This window comes from Schistocerca americana, chromosome 2 (genome assembly GCF_021461395.2).
Source record: "Schistocerca americana isolate TAMUIC-IGC-003095 chromosome 2, iqSchAmer2.1, whole genome shotgun sequence".
In the NCBI taxonomy this organism is placed as follows: domain Eukaryota; kingdom Metazoa; phylum Arthropoda; class Insecta; order Orthoptera; family Acrididae; genus Schistocerca; species Schistocerca americana.
The window spans coordinates 761,129,379-761,153,505 of record NC_060120.1 but is presented as its reverse complement, the minus strand read 5'-3'; the positions used below and the strand labels follow the sequence as shown (position 1 = coordinate 761,153,505).

Here is a 24,127-nt window from a genome sequence, read left to right as displayed (position 1 = left end):
GTAATTCGTAATGTTTGAATACAATATATGTTCCAAAATCCTGTTGCATATCGATGTTAATAATACAGGCCTGTAATTTAGTAGATTACTCCTTCTACCTTTCTTGAATACTGGTGTGAGCTGTGCAACTTTCTAGTCTTTGGGTACGGATCTTTCGTCGAGAGAACGGTTGTATTTGATTGTCAAGTGTGGAGCTATTGCATCAGCATACTTTAAAAGGAACCTAACTAGTATAAAATCTGGACCGGAATACTCACTTTTATTAAGTGATTTAAGTTGCATACATATACACATACATTAATCCTTGTTCCACAGATCATGAATACGACATTTCATAATGATGTGGAACGTGTCACTTTAAAATAAATTTTCTTTACACAAAATAATTAATTTTTTACTTATTATTATTATTTTACACTTACTGCTTCATACCTAAGAATTTATCTATTGAGTACTTGATAATATCTATTTCTAAGTTACTCATGTTGGCAGCTGTTCCTGATTCAAAATTCTGGAATATTTACTTTGTCTTCTTTAGTGATGGAATTTTGAAAGGCTGTGTATAGTAACTCTGCTTTCACAGTAGTCATTGATAGTATTTGCATTGCTATCGCACAGAGAAGGCATCAGCTGTGTCTTGCTGTTATCATATTTTACATATGACCATAATCTCTTTGGATTTTCTGCCAGATGATAGAGAGATTGTTTCAATTCAAAATGCCCATATGTAAGTATCAGCTGACTGCAGAAGTCAAACATTCCCAGAAACTGTATTACGCATGAAGGATGAAGCTCAGAAGCAGCTCATCAAGCAACTCTCAGTGGCATTGCATTTCAGTCTATTTAAAAACACATGAATTACATGCAGAGAACTAACAATACCAGAGAAGGAAAGTTGCTACTCACCACATAGTGGAGATGCTGAGCTGCAATAGGCACAACAAAAAGATTCACACAATTATAGCTTTAGGCCATTAAGGCCTTTGTCAGCAGTTGACACACACACACACACACGCACACACGCACACACGCACGCACGCACGCACGCGCACACACACACACACACACACACACACACACACACACACACACAAATGCAACTTGCACACACATCTGCAGTCCCAGAGAACTGAAACTACACTCTGGGACTGCAGACGTGTGTGTGTGTGTGTGTGTGTGTGTGTCTACTGCTGACAAAGGCCTTAATGGCCGAAAGCTATAATTGTGTGAATCTTTTTGTTGTGCCTACCGCGACTCAGCATCTCCACTATATGGTGAGCAGCAACTTTCTTTCCCTGGATTTTCCATTGGTTGATGCAGAGAACTAAATTACACATACAACTGTTCTTACACTATGGCAAGCAATGTGACAACTTGCTCCTTTTTCATACATATAAATCAACTGCTCTAAACAGTAAATTTTGAACCAAAATGAAGTACACCAGTAGACTGCATTTTTTATGTTTCTTGGACAGCAGGTTCAAATAAAGGAATGCTTTTCTGACAATATGATAGTGAAACATAAAATTGTAAATTAAAACAAAGGCATTATCATTCTGCACATGCTGAAAAGCAATAGGTCAAAATGCTCAAGCTATAAATCAGTCATTGTAACATTACAAATATGTGTCACTTCAGGGTAAAATACTTGCACACTAACTATACTAGTTCATAGCTATGGGAGTTAATAGTTAATCAGTTCAATTATATTCTTGTTTTTAATTTGACTCTAATGTTTTAATGACAGCATTCATCTCACAATAAAAGATGCCAGTTTTGAATTACTTACATCATGTGACAGTGAAACATAGGGCTCATTATACAAAATTTGTGAAAGAGGAAAGGTCAAGGAAACTGAACAGAAGATTCTTCTTATCACCTGGCAAATTTCACAGTTATTCAGACCATACCATGTACACCTCATCTAGTCCTATTATTTCAATAGCTTAAAGTAAACCATTTCAACACCTTAAATAAAAAGCATACAGACATGCAGAATGGTAAGCACTAGCTCTAAAACTCACAGAAAAGAGACCCCATTATTTGAAATTATGCAAATGGAGGTCCATTTTGATATAAGAATACAACATGACAAGTATATTATTATCTAAATATGTACTCGACAGTTACCTGGGAACTGGTTGAAGAAATTCATGTTCCGATGTATATCACAGTGGTGCTCATGGCTAGGAGCGTGGGAGGTTTCCCCTACAGGCAAGGTAGCCCTGTAAAAATTCAAAAGTAGCTTTATTTAAAAGTGGCACATCCAAACGATGAAAACTAAACATAAAATTAATTTTGAAGTGCAAAACACACACACACACACACACACACACACACACACACACACACACACAAAAACAGGGAGAGGGGGGGGGGCAGGTTGAAGAGAGGAACAGAGGAAGATAGGAATACTATTCACCTTAGGCTAGATTCACTAGTGCTGTATTATCATATACAGAAACAGTAGGAAATAACGATGAACACGTGGAAATTATATGGAAACTCCATTCCACTTTCAGAGAAAAAAAAGAAACATTTTTGTTTCAGGGTTTAACACCAAATACAGTAGGAAATTATCTGTCAGGACACGTGTTCACAACAAGAATTTCTAGCAAGAGGTAAATAAATGGGTGACTGGGTGACCTACAACATGGAGGTGGCGAAGAATTTCATAACTTTTGGCAATTTTTTTCATACACACTGGTGCAGTGTATGTTCCCACCTCTCCCCATCCATATATGAGGGTATGTCACGCATCCAGGAACATTGTCGACCACAATCATTTTGGTGGTCCACGTACTACCTTGGACAGGCATAATGTTGCATGGGCATACTGACTTCCAACTCACTGAACACAGTACTCTCACTGGTCAATGTTATTGTAATACTGTATTCCTTCCTAATTTGCATATTTTCATGGATGCATTCAGCCATGACATCCTTCTAATCGATGATTATCCATGACCACATCAAACTGCGCAGGTAGAGGAGCCATCTGAACAAGAGGATATTCAGCGAACGGACTGACCTGTCCATTTCTCTGACTTAAATGCCATCAAGTTCATGTGGGATGCAATGGGGAGATGTACTGCAGCACATCAACGTGCACCAGTGACCATCCAGCAGTTGTCAACCATGCTGTGGAGGAGTGGAACTTTGTGCCCAGTATGGGGACACATTGCACAGTATGCATTGCTATCCACTATCATCACACACCCTATTAAGAACCACATCCTGCCTTGGGTAATGTCGATGGGACCATCATAAATCACAATGACTTCAGTGTAACTATTATGTTTGAATAAAAGTTTCATTTCTGTTCATATCATTGCATATTTCTTTCATTTATCTTCTGTCCTATACTGTAATAGTTCTTTCCATATGTGGTCCAAGTTTCATCAAGTTACGTAATTTGGCAGTAACACTTCATGCTAAAGTTACTCTGGTCCGTCAGCTTCCCATACCACTGCTTAAGTTGAACAAGACAATTTGTAGAGTGTGCAATTTCCATAACTGTCAATAAAACGACTAACTTTCAACCATCTTTGAGCATCCCAAGAGCATTTACAACTGTCACAGTGAAGGCTTGTAATGTTCTTCAAAATGCTGAGCTAAGATAAGAATTGCTTGATGAGACAAATCGTGATACGACTACATTTGTGGACCCATTCATGAGCAGTATTAGGTAGCTTGTAATAAAACATTACCAGAAATAAACTCAGTACTTACTCTGTTTCAGATGAAAAATTTTGTTGCATTAATGTGAAAAGTGTACAATTTGCATACAGTCAATGAACTTAATTCTTCAATATTCAGTTGTATAGCCACAGGATTGACCTTCCTTCACCAAAACAATTAAGGCTGTAGAATCAATACTGCGTTATAAATTCATTTAAACATGAAACGCACAACTGTCACGCTCACCTGCTCAGAGCCAACAACTGCCACGTAATTCTGACTTGAAGGCCACATAACTCTGACTTGTAGACATGTTAAAGCGTAGCCCTCAGTGAAAATGGTGCACAGTCTGATTGCCAGTTCACCAAGAGAATACTTGTGATACATCTGGCTGTCAGTCTGGTTGTTTTCTCATAACAGCTTATCAGTAAAACTCCATATGAACAGGTCCAGTTCAAGAATATTTTTCCGCACAAGAAACATATATCATTTTGTGATACTCCCCCTCCTTTAACATTAGTTTCCTTTCCTTGGGCTCTTTCTAAGACATTTAAAAATAATTATTATCTTGTGATCATGGAAATGGGTTTTTCTTTCTTTTAATATAAGCACTGCAGATGTATTCCTCTGCAATCAGTGGTAGTTTTTGTTACTAAGTATGGTACAATTTGTACACAAGTTCTGCAATTGGGCACCTGTCAGATTGGTTCCACATGCAGTGTTTTGTGTTGATTGGAAGTTAAACCAGCAAATCTAGTGATTCGAGACATGATGGATGTGCTTATCAGAGACAATGAGCCCAAGAAAGAAACTTGTGAAATGTCATGTGCTAACAAGTTGTTTTCTCGTCACTTGATGTGGAAAAAAAACAACACAGGGTTCATTCATCAAACTAAAAATATTTAGGTCTTTCTTATCAGACAAATGACGGCACACAAAAACCTGAAAAAGAGTCAACACAATGATGTAGCTGAAGAGGATTGGCAGCTGTATCAACATTAACAACTTGTAAGAATTCCAAACAAGAGAATTCTGTACAAATAATCTGGTTTTGTCATCGAAGGAACTAGACATAACAATTGTATTTTTTCATTATCATCACAAATGGTAAATACAGTTTTTTCTATTAATCTGAAATATCTGAGATGGTTTCCTGATGGTTTACATTTTTAATAAACATATATCAAATATCCACTTCATCTAAAAAATTAACCAGTTGCACAATCATTTACATTGAACATCCATTACCAAAATAATATTTATTCTGCTAAAAGCTGAGATTGGTATCTACAAATAGTAGCTCTACACAAAACAAACAAGTTTAAGGAGACAATCTCAAAATATACTGATCTTTTAATGGAATTGCAGAAACAACTACCAAAGGAGGTTCCTACTCTAGCTATGATAAAGTAAGGCTCTGATGAGATTCTGTAATAATATTTTAAATTCAATAATGTGTTAGTGTACACACTAGAAATATTTGAATTCCAAAGTGCACAAATTGATTCCCTTAGCACATGTTTCTCCATGCTCTGTGTTGTTGATTTGAGCTGGCAATGTACATGATATTATTGGACTGCTAGTATGACTATTACAGATGATTTTGCAAGAAATATTCATGAAGTTCTAAAATACTGCAGCTATATTCATAATCTCTAAATATAGTGTGTGTCCAAATTGGGTGATAGGGGCAATTACAGATACGATTGCATCAAACATTTCATTGTCTAAGAGCTTCAAGGAGAACTTCTGAGTTGTCATATTAAATATCTGAAATCATTTTTCTTTCTGGGATATTGCATGTTATTGAATATACACAAAAACTGTTTACCACAGAAAACTATGACAATAATCCTGAATAAAAATATCTTAAATCAAATGAAATTTTATAAAAGAAACTTGGATTCTAACATTTCAGTTTTTATTTCTAGTAGAAATGAAACAGTTTACATTCGTTCTGGATGAGCAACATTCAATTTCAGATAGCTCTTATGGTGCACAATTACCGTATTTGGTAGCAGCATTCATGTCAAAATCTAAGTATTTGTACTGGAACATTTTGTCCATTAACGTCTGTATTGAATATCTTGATATGAAATACTGCTTGACTTTCTTAACTATAACATACAGTATGCATCAGAAGATTAGTGTGCACAGAAAGGTGAGGCTTCTTTGACAAAAGGAGAAATAAAGTTTGTACTTTTACATACAACCCAAAGTCTAAATCACAAATATTTTACTGTCTACTTTAGGTCAAATTAGGCCATTTTCAGATCTAAAATACGAAAGAAAGGGTAACAATCATTAGCATTCATTGACAATATACACTTGCTGTTCTAATTTTAACTGTGATTGTGGTTGTTGTTGTTGTTGTGGTCTTCAGTCCTGAGACTGGTTTGATGCAGCTCTCCATGCTACTCTATCCTGTGCAAGCTTCTTCATCTACCAGTACCTACTGCAGCCTACATCCTTCTGAATCTGCTTAGTGTATTCATCTCTTGGTCTCCCTCTATGATTTTTACTCTCCACGCTGCCCTCCAATACTATTGTGGTTGACAGGCCATAAACAGAATTACTGCTTGTTGTGGAAATTCACAATTCACTTTGATAAGTAATTTGTTTCAACAACAAAAATGGCAAAATTTAGAAACATTCAACTCAACAAACTGAGAAAATAGAATCAGAATAATTTGATGAACTAATGCTGTAAATATTAACAAATCATAATAGAATAAAAAGAACAAAAAGACATGTTTACCTATGTGACTCAAAGTAAGTGGCAATAGGACATTTATAGAACATACTGTCCTCCCCATATTTGAAACCTGAAGTTGCCCTAATCGGCCAAACTTATTCATTACAATGAAAAATAATTCATAAAACTGGAATGTGTCACACTTTGTACCAAGAAAACTTCTTAAAACGATTAAATATTTTGCATATGTAAAGTTAAGAAATACGTTGCTTGCAAATGTTAAACAAGAACCCAAACAATATTTCAAAACTATGTAAGCAATCCAAAATGGTAAATCATTGTTTACTACTGCAACAAATGGGTCTTGGTTGAGTCTTAACCCGAGCTGCACTACTGATACCACAGTGATGGACTTTGAGTATACATCATATTAATTAACCCCAATTCTAGCGTCCATGAAGGCTGGGATTGATTTTATCAGATGACCACAGTAATAAACTCCTGTCATTTCAATACTATTAAAACTAAAAGGAAATGCCATAAAAATAGATTGTCACAATAAACACATTCTGTTTTTTAACTATACTACAGTAGAAGCATTTTTGGTGCATCTAACATCACATTGTTACTCAAAGCAGAAAAAAAGAATGGAAACACTAAAATGAAATGAAATGAAACATTGATGAGCTGGAGACACTCTCTTTCATGCACTTGGAATGGGGAGTCCATTTATTTGTTCCTACCCTTATTTTCACATGATGCATTCAGTCCAAGGTGGCGGAGATAGTGGTCTTGTTTACATGAGGTGTGCTTGCTTGTGTGAATGAACGTGTGTTTGTTTCCTTTCCTGAAGGAGGCTTTGGCTGAAAGCTTTTGTCCCTGGCTGCAGCTCCATGTGTCATCTTTACGATGAGTAACAATGTGTCTTTTCCTTATACTGTTGATATTCCAACATGTTTGAGCAGTTAATAAATTTATTTGTGAAGAAAATAACCAGTACACTTTATTATGAATTCACTAAAAATGGTGACTTTGTTGTTATTCACTATTTCCTTGGCATGTAATTTGCTCCAGTGACAAAAATTTTAAAAGTGCAAAATTTAACTACTACTGCACCACTAACTGACAAAATGCAATAACAGTAATTAGATGAACTGACGCCATAAATATCTACAAACAATAAAAGAATTAAATTATCCAAGACAGGATGGACTAAAATCACCAAAGATACACATTTACTTATGCTGGAACTCAAAACCATGCTGTAGTTACTACACAGACATTAAGAAAGCATACATGAAATGAACAGAATAAAATATAATTAATTTTGAGTATTAATTCTGGCAAATGTTGGCTTCAAATGGAAAATCTATTGTAATTTATATTTTAACATAATGAGGATGTGACTCACAAGGTCATTCATGGTGTAACTAGTTGATACCATACTTTTACAAAAGTAAGTGTTAACGGTTAGATTTTTTGGCAACTTATGATCATTCATTGAACTGAGATAAACCTTCCACAAAAGAAGACATGTGATAAGGCAATGCAAAGCAGCATGGAACAAGAAACTTGAGTCAGTCAGGGCATTCTGGGTTTGAATCTCAGTCTGTCACAAAGTTTTAATCTGCCATTAAGTTTACTCAATAACTGTTGGCATAATTATGTACTCTGTTCCATCACACAATTTTTTTATATTTGGGAAATCATAGATTGTTTTGTTTTTCATGTTAAACCACTTGCAGAAAATTTTAAAATCAACAATTTTAATTTTAGGAAGACTGATGTAATTTGTATTTATTTTGGTACACACAGAGCTTGTAGATTACAAGACAATGTAACACTGTTCAACATGCATTTCAAAGAAATGTTGACAGCATAGTTCCAACAGATGAACTCAGTTAAGGTTCATGACAAATTTACTATAATATCCAGAACTCTCCCTTCAAGCATGGCAGAGATTAAATATTTCTTAATTCTATCCATAGTGGCTATTTTTAGAGATATGACTGACAAACATAATCAAATATGAAGGAAATAACATTATCCTTAAGTTGTAAACAAAATTCTGTTTACATCACTACACATTTTTATCCCTGAATGCTCTTCTTCAGGTGCTTAACATATTATTTTGTCATTATTTTTCACTCAGCAGTTCCTAGTGGCCTCCTTCAGTTAGCAGTTGTTAAGAACTGAAGTACGTATAATTTACATTGTAAAAACATAATTATCAAAAATGTTAACCGTTATTAGGAAAATCTAAAGTAATGTGTAATTCAGTGGTTTTACACCATCAATCACTGTAGTCTCACAATGACAAAATAACATGTCAAATAACTGAAGATGGGCCTTCAGGACTTAAGATATATAGGGCTTTAAGCAAAAATTATGACTGTGACTAAAGTCTAATTTTCTTTCCTTCATATTTTATGAATATCAGTCAGTCTTACCTCCAAAAATAGTCACTATGGACAGAATCAAGAAATATCTAATCTCTGCAATGCTTGAAGGGAGAGTTGTGGATACCGCAGTAAATTTGTCACAGATGTTTGGTGCATTCATCAGTTGGAATAATTTTTTTCAAATGCTGGGCATTACGTGAGCAATGAGATCATGGCAATATCACTTATCACTGAAAAACTATTATTGTTTGCATTTTTAAAACAAATATACTGTGACACCAATAAAAAGATGTTGCACTGTAATCTAAGGGGTGCAAAGAAGCAGCCTCCTAGAAGACTGTGAGCCTAAAGACTGAAGACAGACACAATCGGGAGTACCCTGGAAACAGTGAAAGATTTCACCGGCTAATCCTTCTAACACCAGATCAAGTTAAAGTCCAAAACCAAATTAACATCAAGATGCAACGGCCTTTATCAAGATCACCCCCTTGTGACCATCTCGATAAATATTGAGGGATTCTCTAGTCATAAGAGTGTTTTATTAGCAGACATGTGCTATAAACATAAATGCGACATATTGTTGGTGCAGGAAACACACTGGGGAGCCGCCAGCCACAGACCTAAAATAGCAGGAATTGATTTGGCCACTGAAAGACCTTACGACAAGTATGGGAGTGCGATTTTCATCAGACCCGGGCTCAATGTAACATCAGCCGCAATGATAGAAGTAAATAACATTGAAGTAGTTACCATTCATGCCCAGAAGTTCTCTGTGACATCTGTGTACAAACCACCAGATGTGGACTTTGTTTTCCATGAACCAAACAAACTTACATATGACCATATTAATTTTGTCATGGGCAATTTCAACTGCCATGGTGAAGCATGGGGATATAATGAGACTGATGAGAATGGTGTACAGCTTGAATCCTGGGCTGACACTAACGACCTACAACTCGTTCATGACCCAAAACAGCCAGCATCGTTCAACAGCAAAAGATGGAGAAGGGGATATAATCCTGACAACATCTTTGTGAGTAGGAAGTTGGCAGCACAGTGCATGAAGCTTGTTGAAGAACCTATCCCAAGTACACAACACAGACCCGTCATTTGTGTTGTGAATGCCATGGTTAAACCAGAAGAGGTGCCTTTCCAAAGACGGTTTAATTTCAAAAAGGCACACAGGCAGAAATTTAAAGAACAATTGGACGAAGAGATTGAGAAAATTCCTCCTCGACCAGATGAGTATGGTAGATTTATCTATCTTTTGAAAGGAATCTCAAGGAAAAACATCCCAAGGGGTTGCCGTACCCAGTACACCCAGGGTCTGACCGGCAGCAGCAAGGTCTTACTTGACAGGTACCAAAAGCTGTTCACTCAGGACCCCTTCAGTGAAGATACGATGGAGGCTGGGGAGGAACTAATGCGGGCTATTGCTGAGGATAAGAGATCACGGTGGTGCAAACTAGTCGAGAATCTTGACATGAAACAAAACAGCAGACGTGCATGGAAATTACTGAAAAACTTAAGTGGGGACCCAACTGACCACCAGCAGAAGAACAGGGTAACAGCAAATCAGATTGCTAGCCAACTTCTGAAGAATGGGAAAACCAAAGGGAAAAGAGAAAGGGAAAGAGTTATACCCCAAGAACAAAAAGATTACGGACTCCTCAATGCTTCATTCACAGCAACCGAACTGGAAGACGCCATTCAGAGTATGAAACTGAATAAGGCCGCTGGAACTTAGAATGGAGCAGATAAAACAGTTTGGGCCCAAAACTCAAAACTGGTTACTACAAATGATGAACACCTGTATTAAAGAGCTGAATATTCCAAAACTATGGCGGCAGGCAAGAGTGGTGGCTTCACTACAACCTGGCAAGGAGATAAAGGACCCCAAAAGTTATACACCAGTGTCACTTCTATGCCATCTCTATAAGATACTGGAGCGGATGATTCTCAACCGGGTGGAAGAAACTATAGATGGAAAGCTCATAAAGGAACAAGCCGGTTTCAGACCACGAAGATCTTGTTGTGGGCAAATACTTAATCTGACACAACATATAGAAGATGGGTTTGAAAAAAAATTAATAACTGGAGCAGCCTTCATAGATCTTACTGCTGCATATGACACGGTAAACCACAGAAAGCTATTGTGCAAATTATATCACCTCTCAGGGGACTGTAGGGTGACGATGGTTATTGGTAGTCTTCTGTAGAATCAAAGATTTTGTGTGTCCCTAAATGGTAAGAACAGTAGATGGTGACTGCAGAAGAATGGCTTACCACAAGGAAGTGTACTTTCTCCCATCCTTTATGTGTACACTAATGACCAACCTATACCTCAAGATGCAAGACTGTTCGTATATGCTGATGACACAGCTGTGGTGGTCCAGGGGTCCAATTTTGATGCTACATCTCGAAATCTCTCTAGAGCGCTTGAAAAACTGGCTCAATACTATGACGCCAATCACCTCAAGCCAAACCCTGACAAAATCCAAGTATGTGCTTTCCATCTGCGCAATAGAGATGCCGGAGTTCAGCTCGACGTTGCATGGCAAGGTAGGAAGCTAAAGCACTGTCCAACACCTAAATACCTTGGGGTTGTACTTGACAGAATCCTTTCCTTCAAGCAGCATTGCCAAAACACCAAGGCTAAAGTCTGCTCCAGGAATAACATCGTCCACAGGCTGACAAACTATGAATGGGGAGCTCAACCATCAGTATTGAGGACATCAGCACTTGCTCTGTGTGTTTCTGCAGCAGACTATGCAGCGCCAGTATGGGAAGCATCTGCACATGCTGAACAGGTTGATGTAAGTGTAAATGAGACAATGCAAATTGTTACAGGCTATCTCAGACCCACACCAACGGGTAATTTGTACCTGCTTGCTGGAATTGCCCCATGCAAGATCAGAAGGCAGGTGGCAGCAGACGCTGAGAGAACAAAGAAAGAAACAGATTCTCGACACCCACTGACTGGGCACGTCACTCAGGCTTGGAGGCTTAAGTCTAGAAATAGCTTTATTGCAAGAACCAAGATCCTTGATGGTTCACAGGAAGATAATAGAGTCCGTAAATGGGAGAATGAACAAACCACACTGCAGATAATACCAAAAGAGCAAATGGCACCTGGAGACAAACTTCCTTATACAGTGTGGAGAACACTAAATATGCTGAGGGCTGGTGTACCCAGATGCAAAACTAATCTGTGCAAGTGGGGACTGCTGACTAACAATGACAACGTTCTTTGCGGATGCGGAGAGGTACAAGACGAGGCACATCTGCTCATGTGTCGACTACTGCCGGAGCCCTGCAGTTTTAGTGAGCTGCTACAAGCCAACGACAAAGCCGTAGTGGTGGCTAACTATTGGAAAAATAAAATTTGATCTGGACAAGGAAAAGTAAAGTAAAGTACTGTAATCTAAAACACCAGTAAGTGAAAAAGGTGGGCACTCACCAATGTGGTAAAATTAAGCAAATTAAAATCAATTACAGAATAAAAATATTGGCTATGACTTTCTGAAGCAGACTTCAAGGAAATCTACAATGGCCAAAAACACAGCTGTTATATTAAGCATATTGAAAATTATATAGTAATGTTCTGGGCTTCAACAGCTGTAAAAAGTTATATGGCAGAAAAGAAAATCTTAACCATTCATCTAAAATGATAACATAAAACAGCTGCTAACAATGTGTAAAAGTCGAACGAGGGCAGAATTAGCAAATTTTTAATTACTTAAGTAGTTTCAATAAGAATGAAATATTACTTAAATGGACTACATTGATTAAAAATACTGCACACAACACCTTAATTATATTTCTGGGGCATATATACTACGAATATCACATAAACTTTCTAAACAAACTAAGAGTAAGAGGAAACCTACATCTGATCTTATACTTGCTATATACTTGTTTTATTACAAGGCATAATAACAAACATCTTTTATTTGTTCCTTTTAAATTATATATAGCTGATAAATTATTAATCATAAATAAAATAAAAGGAGCTGTAATTAAGCACTGAGCTAGCAAAACTTTCAGTAACTATGTTTTTTTTTATAATTTTGTTATGTTGTTTTGCATTTCCTTGCTTTGAGTGAACGAAACTCATCTATTATGTCACTGAAGTCAAGTTTGGTATCTGTGTCATGTTTTGTTGAGTAGATAGCTAAATCTGACAGCCTGCTTTCACCCATACTCGACCTCAAGTAGTTTTCTATCATCTTTAACTTGCTAAACTGCAGTCATAATACGATGATGTCACTGGCACTGTCGTAAATATCCTCAAAGCTATTTTGATTTTTTAATAAGCAGCTCTTAAACTGTACTTTGAAGAACCTACAAAATATTTAAATGGAAAGGTGTTTTCAATGTCCTTTATCAGATCTTTCACCTGTAACTTGAAAGCAGCTCTTTCATTAACAAGCATTACTGCCTCAACATCTCTATTACACTGAAGTGCCAAAAGAAACTGGTATATGCGTGTGTATTCAAATACCAAGATATGTAAACAGGCATAATACGGCACTGCAGTCGCCAAAGCTTATATAAGCAACAAGTGTCTGGTGCAGTTGTTAGATTGGTTACTGCTGCTATAATGGCAGGTTATCAAGATTTAAATGAGTCTGAACGTGCACGAGTGATGGGACGCAGCATCTCTGAGGTAGCGATGAAGTGGGGATTTTCCTGTACGTCCATTCCACACGTATATAGTGAATGTCAGGAATCCGGCAAAACATAAAACCTCTGACACTGCTGCAGCTGGAAAAAGATCCTGCAAGAACAGGACCGACAATGACTGAAGAGAATCATTCAAAGTGACAGAAGTGCAAACCTTCCGCAAACTGCTGCAGATTTCAATGATGGGCCATCAACAAGTGTCAGTGTGCGAACTATTCAATGAAACATCACCGATAAGGGCTTTCGGAGCCGAAGGCCCACTCGTGTACCCTTGATGACTACACAACACAAAGCTTTACCCCTGGCCTGGGTCCATCAACACCAACATTGGGCTGTTGGTAACTGGAAATATGTTGCCTGGTCGGAAAAGTCTAGTTTCAAATTGCACCAAGCAGAGACAACTTAATGGACCCATGGACCCTGCATCTCAGCAGGGGACTGTTCAAACTGGTGGATGCCTGTCATTGTGCGGAGCATGTGCAGTTGGGGTGATATGGGACCCCTAATACATTTAGGTATGACTCTTGACAGATGACACGTACGTAAGCATCCTGTCTGATCATCTGCATCCATTCATGTCCATTGTGCATTCTGACAGACTTGGGTAATTCCAGCATGACAATGTGATCCTCATATGTCCAGAATTGCTACAGAGTGGCTCCAGGAACACTCTTCTGAGTTTAAACACTTCTGCTCACCACCAAACTCCCCAGACACGAACATTATTGAGCATATCTGGGATGCCTTGCAACACGCTGTTCAGAAGAGTTCTCCACCCCCTCATACTCTTATGGATTTATGGGCAGCCCTGCAGAATTCATGGTGTCAATTCCGTCCAGCACAATTTCAGACATTAGTTGAGTCCATGCCACATCCTCTTGCGGCACTTCTGCATGCTCATGGGGGTCCTACATGGTATTTGGCAGGTGTACAGTTTCTTTGGCTCTTCAATGTATATTTGGCACATTTTGCAAGACACACATCAGCTACAAACTTTCCAAGATAAGATGCAGAACCTTCATTTAAGTTGTTTCCTGACAAGAATTTAAAGCGAGATGAAATTGTGTGGCAAATGTAATTTTCCATTTCACTTATTATTCTATCATATAATTAGAATCACTTCAGCTCAAATAGTTATTCAGCACAGGTCATGTGTGCCTTGCATTCAGCCATGTCTCCAACCTCCCTCTCCATCTTTCTCAGTCTCTTATCAGCAAAATTGCTTTGGCTGTATATTTCTGCACATATTTTTCATTAAACAATATAGCTAACTAGATGCTATGTCAAGTGTAGAACTCTTTTCTTGCAGCAATTTGTTAGCACAGTACAGCTGTTTGTTTTTAGCTATTAACTTTGCAAAACTCACATGAGTAGGTCCACTTGAATATCACATCACTGAAGTGCAATACTTATCATGTACCATTCTAGCCTGTATTTACATTCCCCAATCCATCGTCATGTGTTTTACGCTAAACATGATACTCACTGGCCATTTTTTAATACTTCTTAAACATTATTACAATTTGTTTAGTTACTCTTTTTGGGCAATCCACATGTAGTCCATGTAAATTGAAGTGTTAAATGTAGAATTGTTGTTGTGTTGTTGTTGTGGTCTTCAGCCCAGAGACTAGTTTGATGCAGTTCTCCATGCTACTCTATCCTGTGCAAGCTTCTTCATCTCCCAGTACCTACTGCAACATATATCCTTCTGTATCTGTTTAGTGTATTCATCTCTTGGTCTCCCTCTACGATTTTTATCCTCCACGCTGCCCTCCAATGCTAAATTTGTGATCCCTTGATGTCTCAGAACATGTCCTACCAACTGGTCCCTTCTTCTTATTAAGTTGTGCCACAAACTTCTCTTCTCCCCAATTCTATTCAATACCCCCTCATTAGTTATGTGATATACCGATCTAATCTTCAGCATTCTTCTGTAGCACCACATTTCAAAAGCTTCTATTCTCTTCTTGTCTAAACTATTTATCTTCCATGTTTCACTTCCATACATGGCTACACTCCATACAAATACTTTCAGAAACGACTTCCTGACACTTAAATCCATACTCGATGTTAACCAATTTCTCTTCTTCAGAAACGCTTTCCTGGCCATTGCCAGTCTACATTTTATGTAGAGTACCGATTGCAATTGTGGGCACATTCATGTGATAAACCTTAGTTTGCTTTCTGATGATCACATTTCACATAAAAACAATTTATATAACGTCAGAAACTTGAAATGAATGTGTGTAGTGAAACATTACGGCATAATGACTTAACAGTGAAAATCATAAGTTTAAAATTTAATTAAAAAAAGGTCACATTAGTTGGGAAAATAATACAGGGCATGAATATCTACCGAAGAATACATTATATTCATATGTAAAAGTAAGATCACACTTTACTGTCAGTACAAGCTAATATTGTTCTGATACATTATTCAGTTTAGTAGGTCTGAAACACAACATTACCATGAAGACTTATTAAGCCTGTGTAATAATAGCACGGACAGTAATGAATATTACCCAGCGAAGCAAACTTTAGATCTGATCATGTCAGCAGCAACATTGAGTTTATATCTGAGAAAAAATAGAAATAACAACAGCATACATTTACTTTGCCTCAAGTATTCATACTATTGCGCACAGGCACTGTGGCAGGGTGGTACACACAGTCACCACTGTCTTGAGAAAGAGTGTTCTACGCTGCCAATTGTAAGTGCTGCAGGTATTGCACAGGTTGTGCACTGTCTGCTGAGGAATGACCATCTGTTTAATTCATTGTAGCACTGATCGCAAGTGATGTCACTCGCCCTACTGTCATGACAGCATTCTCTCTTTATGTTAATGACAATTTTGCAACAAAATTTCTAAAACAACTTTCCTCGCCATAAATTTCGAACCCTTTTCATGCTTGAAACCATGATTATATCTTCATCCCAAGACATACACTTGTGTGCTCCTTGTTTCCTCAAAGTGGAGCAGGGGGGGGGGGGGCATCTTGCATGACTTCAAACATTTGTTTGCACTTCTTATTCGTCTTCTCCATCGGCACTTGCACACCCATCTCCTTCTCCTCATCATCTATAAATATAACAGCATCAATAGCAAGTTTCTGCACTTGCCCGCAACGACTTATATGTTTGCACAGCAAAGTGACAGGAAAGAAGGTGAAAGCAAATTTTGCATGATCTGTCACTGCCAAGTAACATAGCTTGATGAAACTTGAACCACACATAGAAAAGACAGCTCCAATATAGTACAGAAGGTAACTGAAGGAAATATGCAGAGACAAACAGAAATGACGCTTTTATTCAAAGACAATAATTACATTGATAGTCCCCTCATCATTACAAAAGATGAGACATGCTTCTTAATAGGTTGTGTGATCACCACAGAACCAATGCATACTCTGCGACATCCCTCATCCTGGCCACAGGGATGGTAAGAAGTTCTTGTGGTAGAACATTCCATTCCTTCACCAGTGCAGTTGCAACTGCCAGTTGGTCATTGGTGCATATGGACTTGCTGCAATACATCTCACCATCACATCACACACATGCTCAACTGGATGTAAGTTTGGGTAATAGGAAGGTCAGACTATTCACCAAATATCCTCACTTTCCAAGAGCTCCTTCAGCAGCACTGTTTGATTTGGTCGCACATTGTTATCCATAAAAATGTAGTCAGTGCTGATATGCACCTCCAAAAGGTGCAAATGGGAAGAAATATGGTGTTACAATAATGATGACCAGTGACTGTACTATGTTCAAGGATCTGGAGGTCAGCAAGCCCATGTAATCTTATTCTGGAGATATCCTTATATGACAAGAGCTGGGAACCTGTAATGCACCCAGGAACATTGTCTGTGCAACTCGCCCTAGTTTGAGAAACACCATTGATGCTCCAGACACATACTTCATGTGGTCAAGCTACATGAGATGTAACTCTTTTGCAAAACACATCAATCATTATTAACTTTCTTATTGCAAAACTTTCTTTCAAATTCTATAGTTCAGTGACAGAGATGACAGTAATTATTAGTTATGTTCCAACTACAAAACCCAAAAATGGAGGTAACTACAATATTTGTAATTGCAAACATTATCTTTAAACTTAAAAAGAAGGATTGATAACTTATGTTTACTCCAGAAATAAAAATCTTATCAAAACCATAAACAATTAATTGGAACAGAGAGATTGACACTTCCATTCACTAGACAGATCTGGTCTCTAATTAACAAAGTGGAAGAATGATGATGACAGAGTAAAGGGGATGGACATATACATGTATGGCTTAAGAGCAGTGCAATCCTGCAAACATGCACAGCACCTGCCAGCGAGGCAAACTGCCTGTGCGTCACAATGCTCTATTCATCTTCAGCAGAATACGGATGCCAACAATATGCTACATATTCCTCTGAAGGTGTGGTTACATTTTGGATCCTCTCTTTGTTTATAGTCATGTACGATTGAGGAGGTTCATGCTGTGGCCTCCCTGCTGTCACATTGCCAGCACAGTCTGGTGGTGATGAAACAAAACCCACTAATTAGAGGCACATTTAACTTGCGACAAACTTGCCATCTCACTGCGGTTTCCCTGGATAAGCACACTAGAATGACACACCCATATGGGTGCAACTGACAGATAAAGTGAAACCAACTGTGCAGTGAGATTTGGTGCAAGAACTACATGGGTTAAACATTTAAAGTAGAGATTATCAAAGAAACTTAACACCTCTGATGCTTTAGGATGCATCAGGGTTTCTACATCTACATATATACTCCACAAGCCACACAATGGTGTGTGGCGGAGGGCACTTTACATGCAACTGTCATTACCTCCGTTTCCTGTTACAGTCGCGTATGGTTCGCAGGAAGAACAACTGCCGGAAAGCCTCTGTGCGTGCTTGAATCTCTCTAATTTTACATTCGTGATCTCCTAGGGAGGTTGGTTGGTTGGTTGGTTGGTTGGGGAAGGACACCAGACAGCGTGGTCTTCGGTCTCATCGGATTAGGGAAGAATGGGGAAGGAAGTCGGCCGTGCCCTTTCAGGGGAACCATCCCGGCATTTGCCTGGAGTGATTTAGGGAAATCACGGAAAACCTAAATCAGGATGGCCGGACCCGAGATTGAACCGTCGTCCTCTCGAATGCGAGTCCAGTGTCTAACCACTGCGCCACCTCGCTCGGTTCCTAGGGAGGTATAAGTAGGGGGAAGCAGTATATTCGATACCTAATCCAGAAACGCACCCTCTCGCTGGACAGCAAGCTACACCGCGATGCAGAGTGCCTCTCTTGCAGAGTCTGCCACTTGAGTTTGCTAAACATTTCCGTAATGCTATCACGCTTACCAAATAACCCTGTGATGAAAGGCACCGCTCTTCTTTGGATCTTCTCTATCTCCTCTGTCAACCCGACCTGCTACGGATCCCACACTGATGAGCAATACTCAAGTATAGGTCTAACAAGTGTTTTGTAAGCCATCTCCTTTGTTGATGGACTACATTTTCTAAGTATTCTCCCAATGAATCTCAACCTGGCACCCGCCTTACCAACAATTAATTTTATATGATCATTCCACTTCAAATCATTCCGCACGCATACTCCCAGATATTTTACAGAAGTAACTGCTACCAGTGTTTGTTCCGCTATCATATAATCATAAAATAAAGGATCCTCCTTTCTATGTATTCGCAATACATTACATATTGCCACTCCCTGCACCAAGTGCCTATCCGCTGCAGATCTTCCTGCATTTTGCTGCAATTTTCTAATGCTGCAACTTCTCTACATACTACAGCATCATCTGCGAAAAGCCGCATGGAACTTCCGACACTATCTACTAGGTGAGGAAGGGTTTAATTCATGCTAGAATAACAATAAACTACCTAATGACAAGTAAGGCCTATATGCAGTCAATGACCAATGGCGAAGCATACGTTTGTTTGCATGAGGGCTCAACTTAGATGAATACAGTAGACAAAATGACAAAACAAATGTAATTTATTATTAGATATGATTGAACCTTGTCAGATCATACAAAGCTATTTTGCTCCAATCTTCAGAATTTCCAAGCAGCTCTCATTTTCTCCCCTGTGGATTCCTTTACTTTCTTCAGTCTACTCTATCCCCTGTTTGATGGTGACTTCATTCTCTGTACAACTCCTGTAATATTATTAATCACCTACAGAGGGTTTATTCTTGAACTCTTTCTTTATTTACGTAGAAAATCAAACCAATCAAAACATGGATGCAGTGCAAGTAGTGGCTACAGCTGCAAGTAAGATAAATATGCCTTCAACTTTCTACAGTAGCTTCCTCCTCCAGAGTGTTTTGCTCCAGTCCTTAGTCGGCAGAAATTGGAAGCCTTCAGTAGTAGCATATGTGCTGAAGTGCACACTCACCGGCCATTATGATCCTACACTACCATAGCAAGTAGCAACAAGAATTCCACTGTAGCTAGCAGATGTTTCTTTCTGATGCTACTCAGACGAAATGACACTGCGACAACAGCATGAGTTTACAGTCACAGGACACAAAAAATGGTTTCTTCTCAGAGACAGAAGACAGGAAAGGAAGGGATAGGAGAACTCGACTACCTCTCGTGGTTATTTCTTATATCATCTTTCTTCTCCCCCACCCAAATCAGTTTTTGTGGCCCCCTCTTTGCCTGCACCTTTGGCAAGGGCTAGTTTGGTACTAACTATCTAGTAAGCTTCATTTGAAGATGGTTGCTAGGCAACCAAAACAAGTAATTATCAAACTGTAATTGTTATTTACTGAGATCAAGGCTAATAAAATTTCCAGTTACACTTTAATGTTCTGTCACTAATATGTTCATTACTATATAATAGTGAGGAAGGAAACTGGTCATGACTTATTCGAAGGAACCATCCTGACATTGTAAAATGGATGGCCAGATGGAGATTTCAACCACACCGCTTAAGTAAAAATACTTAAGATAAGGGACATGGTTGATTACTCTAACATGGAATGCATTCTGTTCCAAAAGATCATTCTTTTGATAGCAGCTCATGGTGACTGTTCTGTTGACAGTTGCACTGAACACTGCTAGAATCCACGACTGTTGCCAGAAATTCTTCCTCAAACATTCATACAGCAGATAAGTCTCCATGTTTCACCACAAATATATGTCCTACTTTTCTCAGCTAGCATTTTGTTTACCTGGTATTTTTCATATCTCCCATTCTGGATCAGATGTATTTCATTTACAAACATGCACATAATGGAATTTGGTAAGTGTTTTGAAAACAAATATTTTGAGCTCCTCTACTGCTTTCCCTCATTATCCTGTCTATTTTGTACATGTTTTACATCTAAACCTCAACATTGGCATGAAGTACTTCAATCAGATGAACACATATAAAGAATTCATATGACATTTCTTACAGTCACACTTAATAAAATTCAGACAAATAATTGCTGCTTAATGAGTGAGTTCAGAAATCAAAAATGCAAGTTGTCATGAAGAATATTGCAAGTTACTTTTTAGTTTTGCTACTGGAAATAATCATTCACAAGTAAGTGCTCCAAATTTACATCTGTTAGTTGGTGTGCCTATATTGCTGTTGTAGCAGTAGTAGTAGTAGTAGTAGTAGTAGTAGTTGTTGTTGTTGTTGTTACTATTATTATTACTATTGTTACGTGCATGAATTTATGAGATTACGTGTTCATGTAAGTGATTAGTCTTCTGCTGGTTTTGTTTGCTAACAGTTGTGCTTTCTCAAATTTTTAAAACAGAAGAGTTCTGCGTAGTAGTGATGTTGTTGTGGCCAATCTTGTACCTAGGTACCGACTATTTAGTAACCTTCATCTAAGGATGGTTGCAAGCCAACCAAAACCCGTAATCATCAAGCTGTAATTATTATTTACTGAGATCAATACCAATAAAAATTTGTAACATCAAATAGTATTGGCTATTTCTATGCATTTTTTATTTATTACACAATGAATAAAACTTATTCACAATAGTGTGTGGTAGGAACGATAAAATGAATTTGATGTTCACATACTATTTCATGATAAGTAAAATATAGAGATCTGACAATCATCAAGACAACAAATGCTTTTAAGAAATTCAGTTTTGCACAACAATGAAGTTATTATGCACAATACGCAACTCAAATAGTTGATACATGGAAGAGAATTATATCTAGTACTAACAAATATAGGAAATAAAGGTTGTCAGTTGCCTGCAGCCATACATGCTGTGAGTACTCTTACCTTTGTTTTATTGTTCAGAGGAAAATAAACCTAGAGGGAAATCTGCATGCAAAACACTCTCCAATATGGAACTATAATCAAATATACAGGGGGAACTGAACTCCATCAACAAAATTTTGGAGACTATTCAGGAACATTTTCTGAGTATTTTGGTAGAAGGGTTCTGGGGTTTCCAGTGGCTAGCTACAGAATAATGATGTAATTATGATTTATTCAGTTTTTTTACTCACATTACTACTGTTTGTGTGAAAATGCCTTTATAATTGTGAAAAAACCTGCAATATGCAACTATGAAAATGTTCAACACAAAACACGAAGTAACGCAACCAACCTCAGATATGAAAATGCCATACACAGTTGCCACCTGTACAGGAACAGCTCAGAGTAGTAGTAGTAGTAGTAGTAGTAGTAGTAGTGTCGCTCTTCCATTGTATTCAGTGAACTAATACATGAGATGCACACTAGTCAACTCTTCACTAGTAAACTCATTCATACTGTTGTGTATCACTGTTAATGGATAACTGACGCTCATGAAAAAATAAACACTAAATTTTGCCGGAGTTCGAGTCAACCCTGGAGATTTAAAAATAAGTGTGTGCTTATCCAGCAAAAGATGTCACAAGTAAATAAAGAAGGTTAAGAAAAAAGATAGCTTACAGAGTCAGAAGTTTATTCACCTGGCAAAAGGTTCGTGGATGTAAACCCTCAATAGAGATTATATATGAGAAGCCTGCTATACAACACAATAGGCAGAGCACAGCATCTGCTTTGCCACAATTTAGATTCCTCATCATGCCTGAATACCTCATAATTTCATAAAAGGGATCTTGTTCTATAAGTCCATTTCTTCTAGCATCATATCATGGCCTATGCCCTTGATCACTGCAATCATTTTTATTTATTCCTCCTCCTTACTTTCTTTGTTTGGTGTCTTTTTGTTACTTGGATGTTTCTCCATTATTATTTGCTTGTTCTTCTATTTTCCTATACCCATGCTTCAATCTTTGACTTAAAACCCATTGTTCTCACTTCTAACGTCTCAAGTGTTTGAGACTTTGCTGTTGGTGGTATTTGTTTGTCAATATCCTTCTAGTCCAAAACTTCTACATTTCCACTGACTTGGAGTGTTGGGCAACTTAAGATTAATTCCTGATTAAATATTCTATCACCAACTCTTTCCTCTACTTACTTGTTAGACAGATGAGGCACCTACATCTACTTAACACTCCACAAGCCACTGTACAATATATAGCAGAGGGTACATTGAACCAATATCATCAACTTTCTTTCCAGCTTCATTGTGTATTACGTGAGGCTACAATGACTGTCTACATGCCTTTGAATGCACCCTCATCTCATATTTTTCTTGTGACCCATAGGTGGTAGCAGAATGATCACACAGTCTTCTTCAATTATAGGTTCTTCAAATTTACCCAACCAAGTTTCAGGAGATCTCACTGTTTTTCTTCTAAGAATTTCCAGTTAACTTCACTGAGCATTTTTGTAACATTTTCCTACAGATTATAAGAGGCGTGTCCAACAAAAATTGTAAGTGGGTCACATTATTAACTTTGATAACTGTAGTGGGCCATACCACAAAAATTTTGCAAAAGAACAAAACCAATGGAAATAAAACACAATATTTCTAGGTAGGTAGCCAATACGTATTTGTGCTAGATAATTACAAACTTAAGATGAAACATAAAATTAATGAAAAATAAAATGAATAATACCAAAATTTAATGAGACAAATAAAATTTTATTTGCCTGCACAATTCTTTGACATTTGGAGATACATTTGATGTCAAAATTCTGAGAATTCTGCTCAGATGGCCATCTGATAGTAAAAATGTCATTTTAGGGTTTACACTTTCCATTTGTAAAAAAAATTATATATATAATTATATTTAAATATGTCTGCTTGTGTCTGTATATGTGTGGATGGATATGTGTGTGTGTGCGAGTGTATACCCGTCCTTTTTAGCCCCTAAGGTAAGTCTTTCCGCTCCCGGGATTGGAATGACTCCTTACCCTCTCCCTTAAAACCCACATCCTTTCGTCTTTCCCTCCCCTTCCCTCTTTCCTGATGAGGCAACAGTTTGTTGCGAAAGCTTGAATTTTGTGTGTATGTTTGTGTTTGTTTGTGTGTCTGTCGACCTGCCAGCACTTTCATTTGGTAAGTCACATCATCTTTGTTTTTAGATATATATTTCCTACGTGGAATGTTTCCCTCTATTTTATATATATATAATGCTCACAGATATGTTTCTGAATAAAGACAGCTGTTGAAGTGCTGACATGGGCAGGTTAGGATAATGACCACGTCCGACACATTTTTTATAATATTCTATGAGCAAAGTTATGTACTAGTCGAAATCAACAGTCTCTTGATTTTACATAGAACACGTTTCCCAATGAACC

The 24,127-nt window shown here is 37.8% G+C and overlaps 1 protein-coding gene across 11 annotated transcripts in view; it reads right to left on the bottom strand.

The window, feature by feature from the left end:
* The window catches only part of LOC124595060 (mitogen-activated protein kinase kinase kinase kinase 5), a 307,956-nt gene that overhangs the window by 86,623 nt on the left and 197,206 nt on the right, over positions 1 to 24,127 (bottom strand). For all 11 annotated transcript variants that reach the window (XM_047133627.1, XM_047133632.1, XM_047133629.1 and 8 more), the window contains one exon: positions 2,131 to 2,225. In XM_047133627.1, the coding sequence (XP_046989583.1) occupies positions 2,131 to 2,225 (95 nt within the window). The remainder of the gene's footprint in view (positions 1 to 2,130; positions 2,226 to 24,127) is intronic.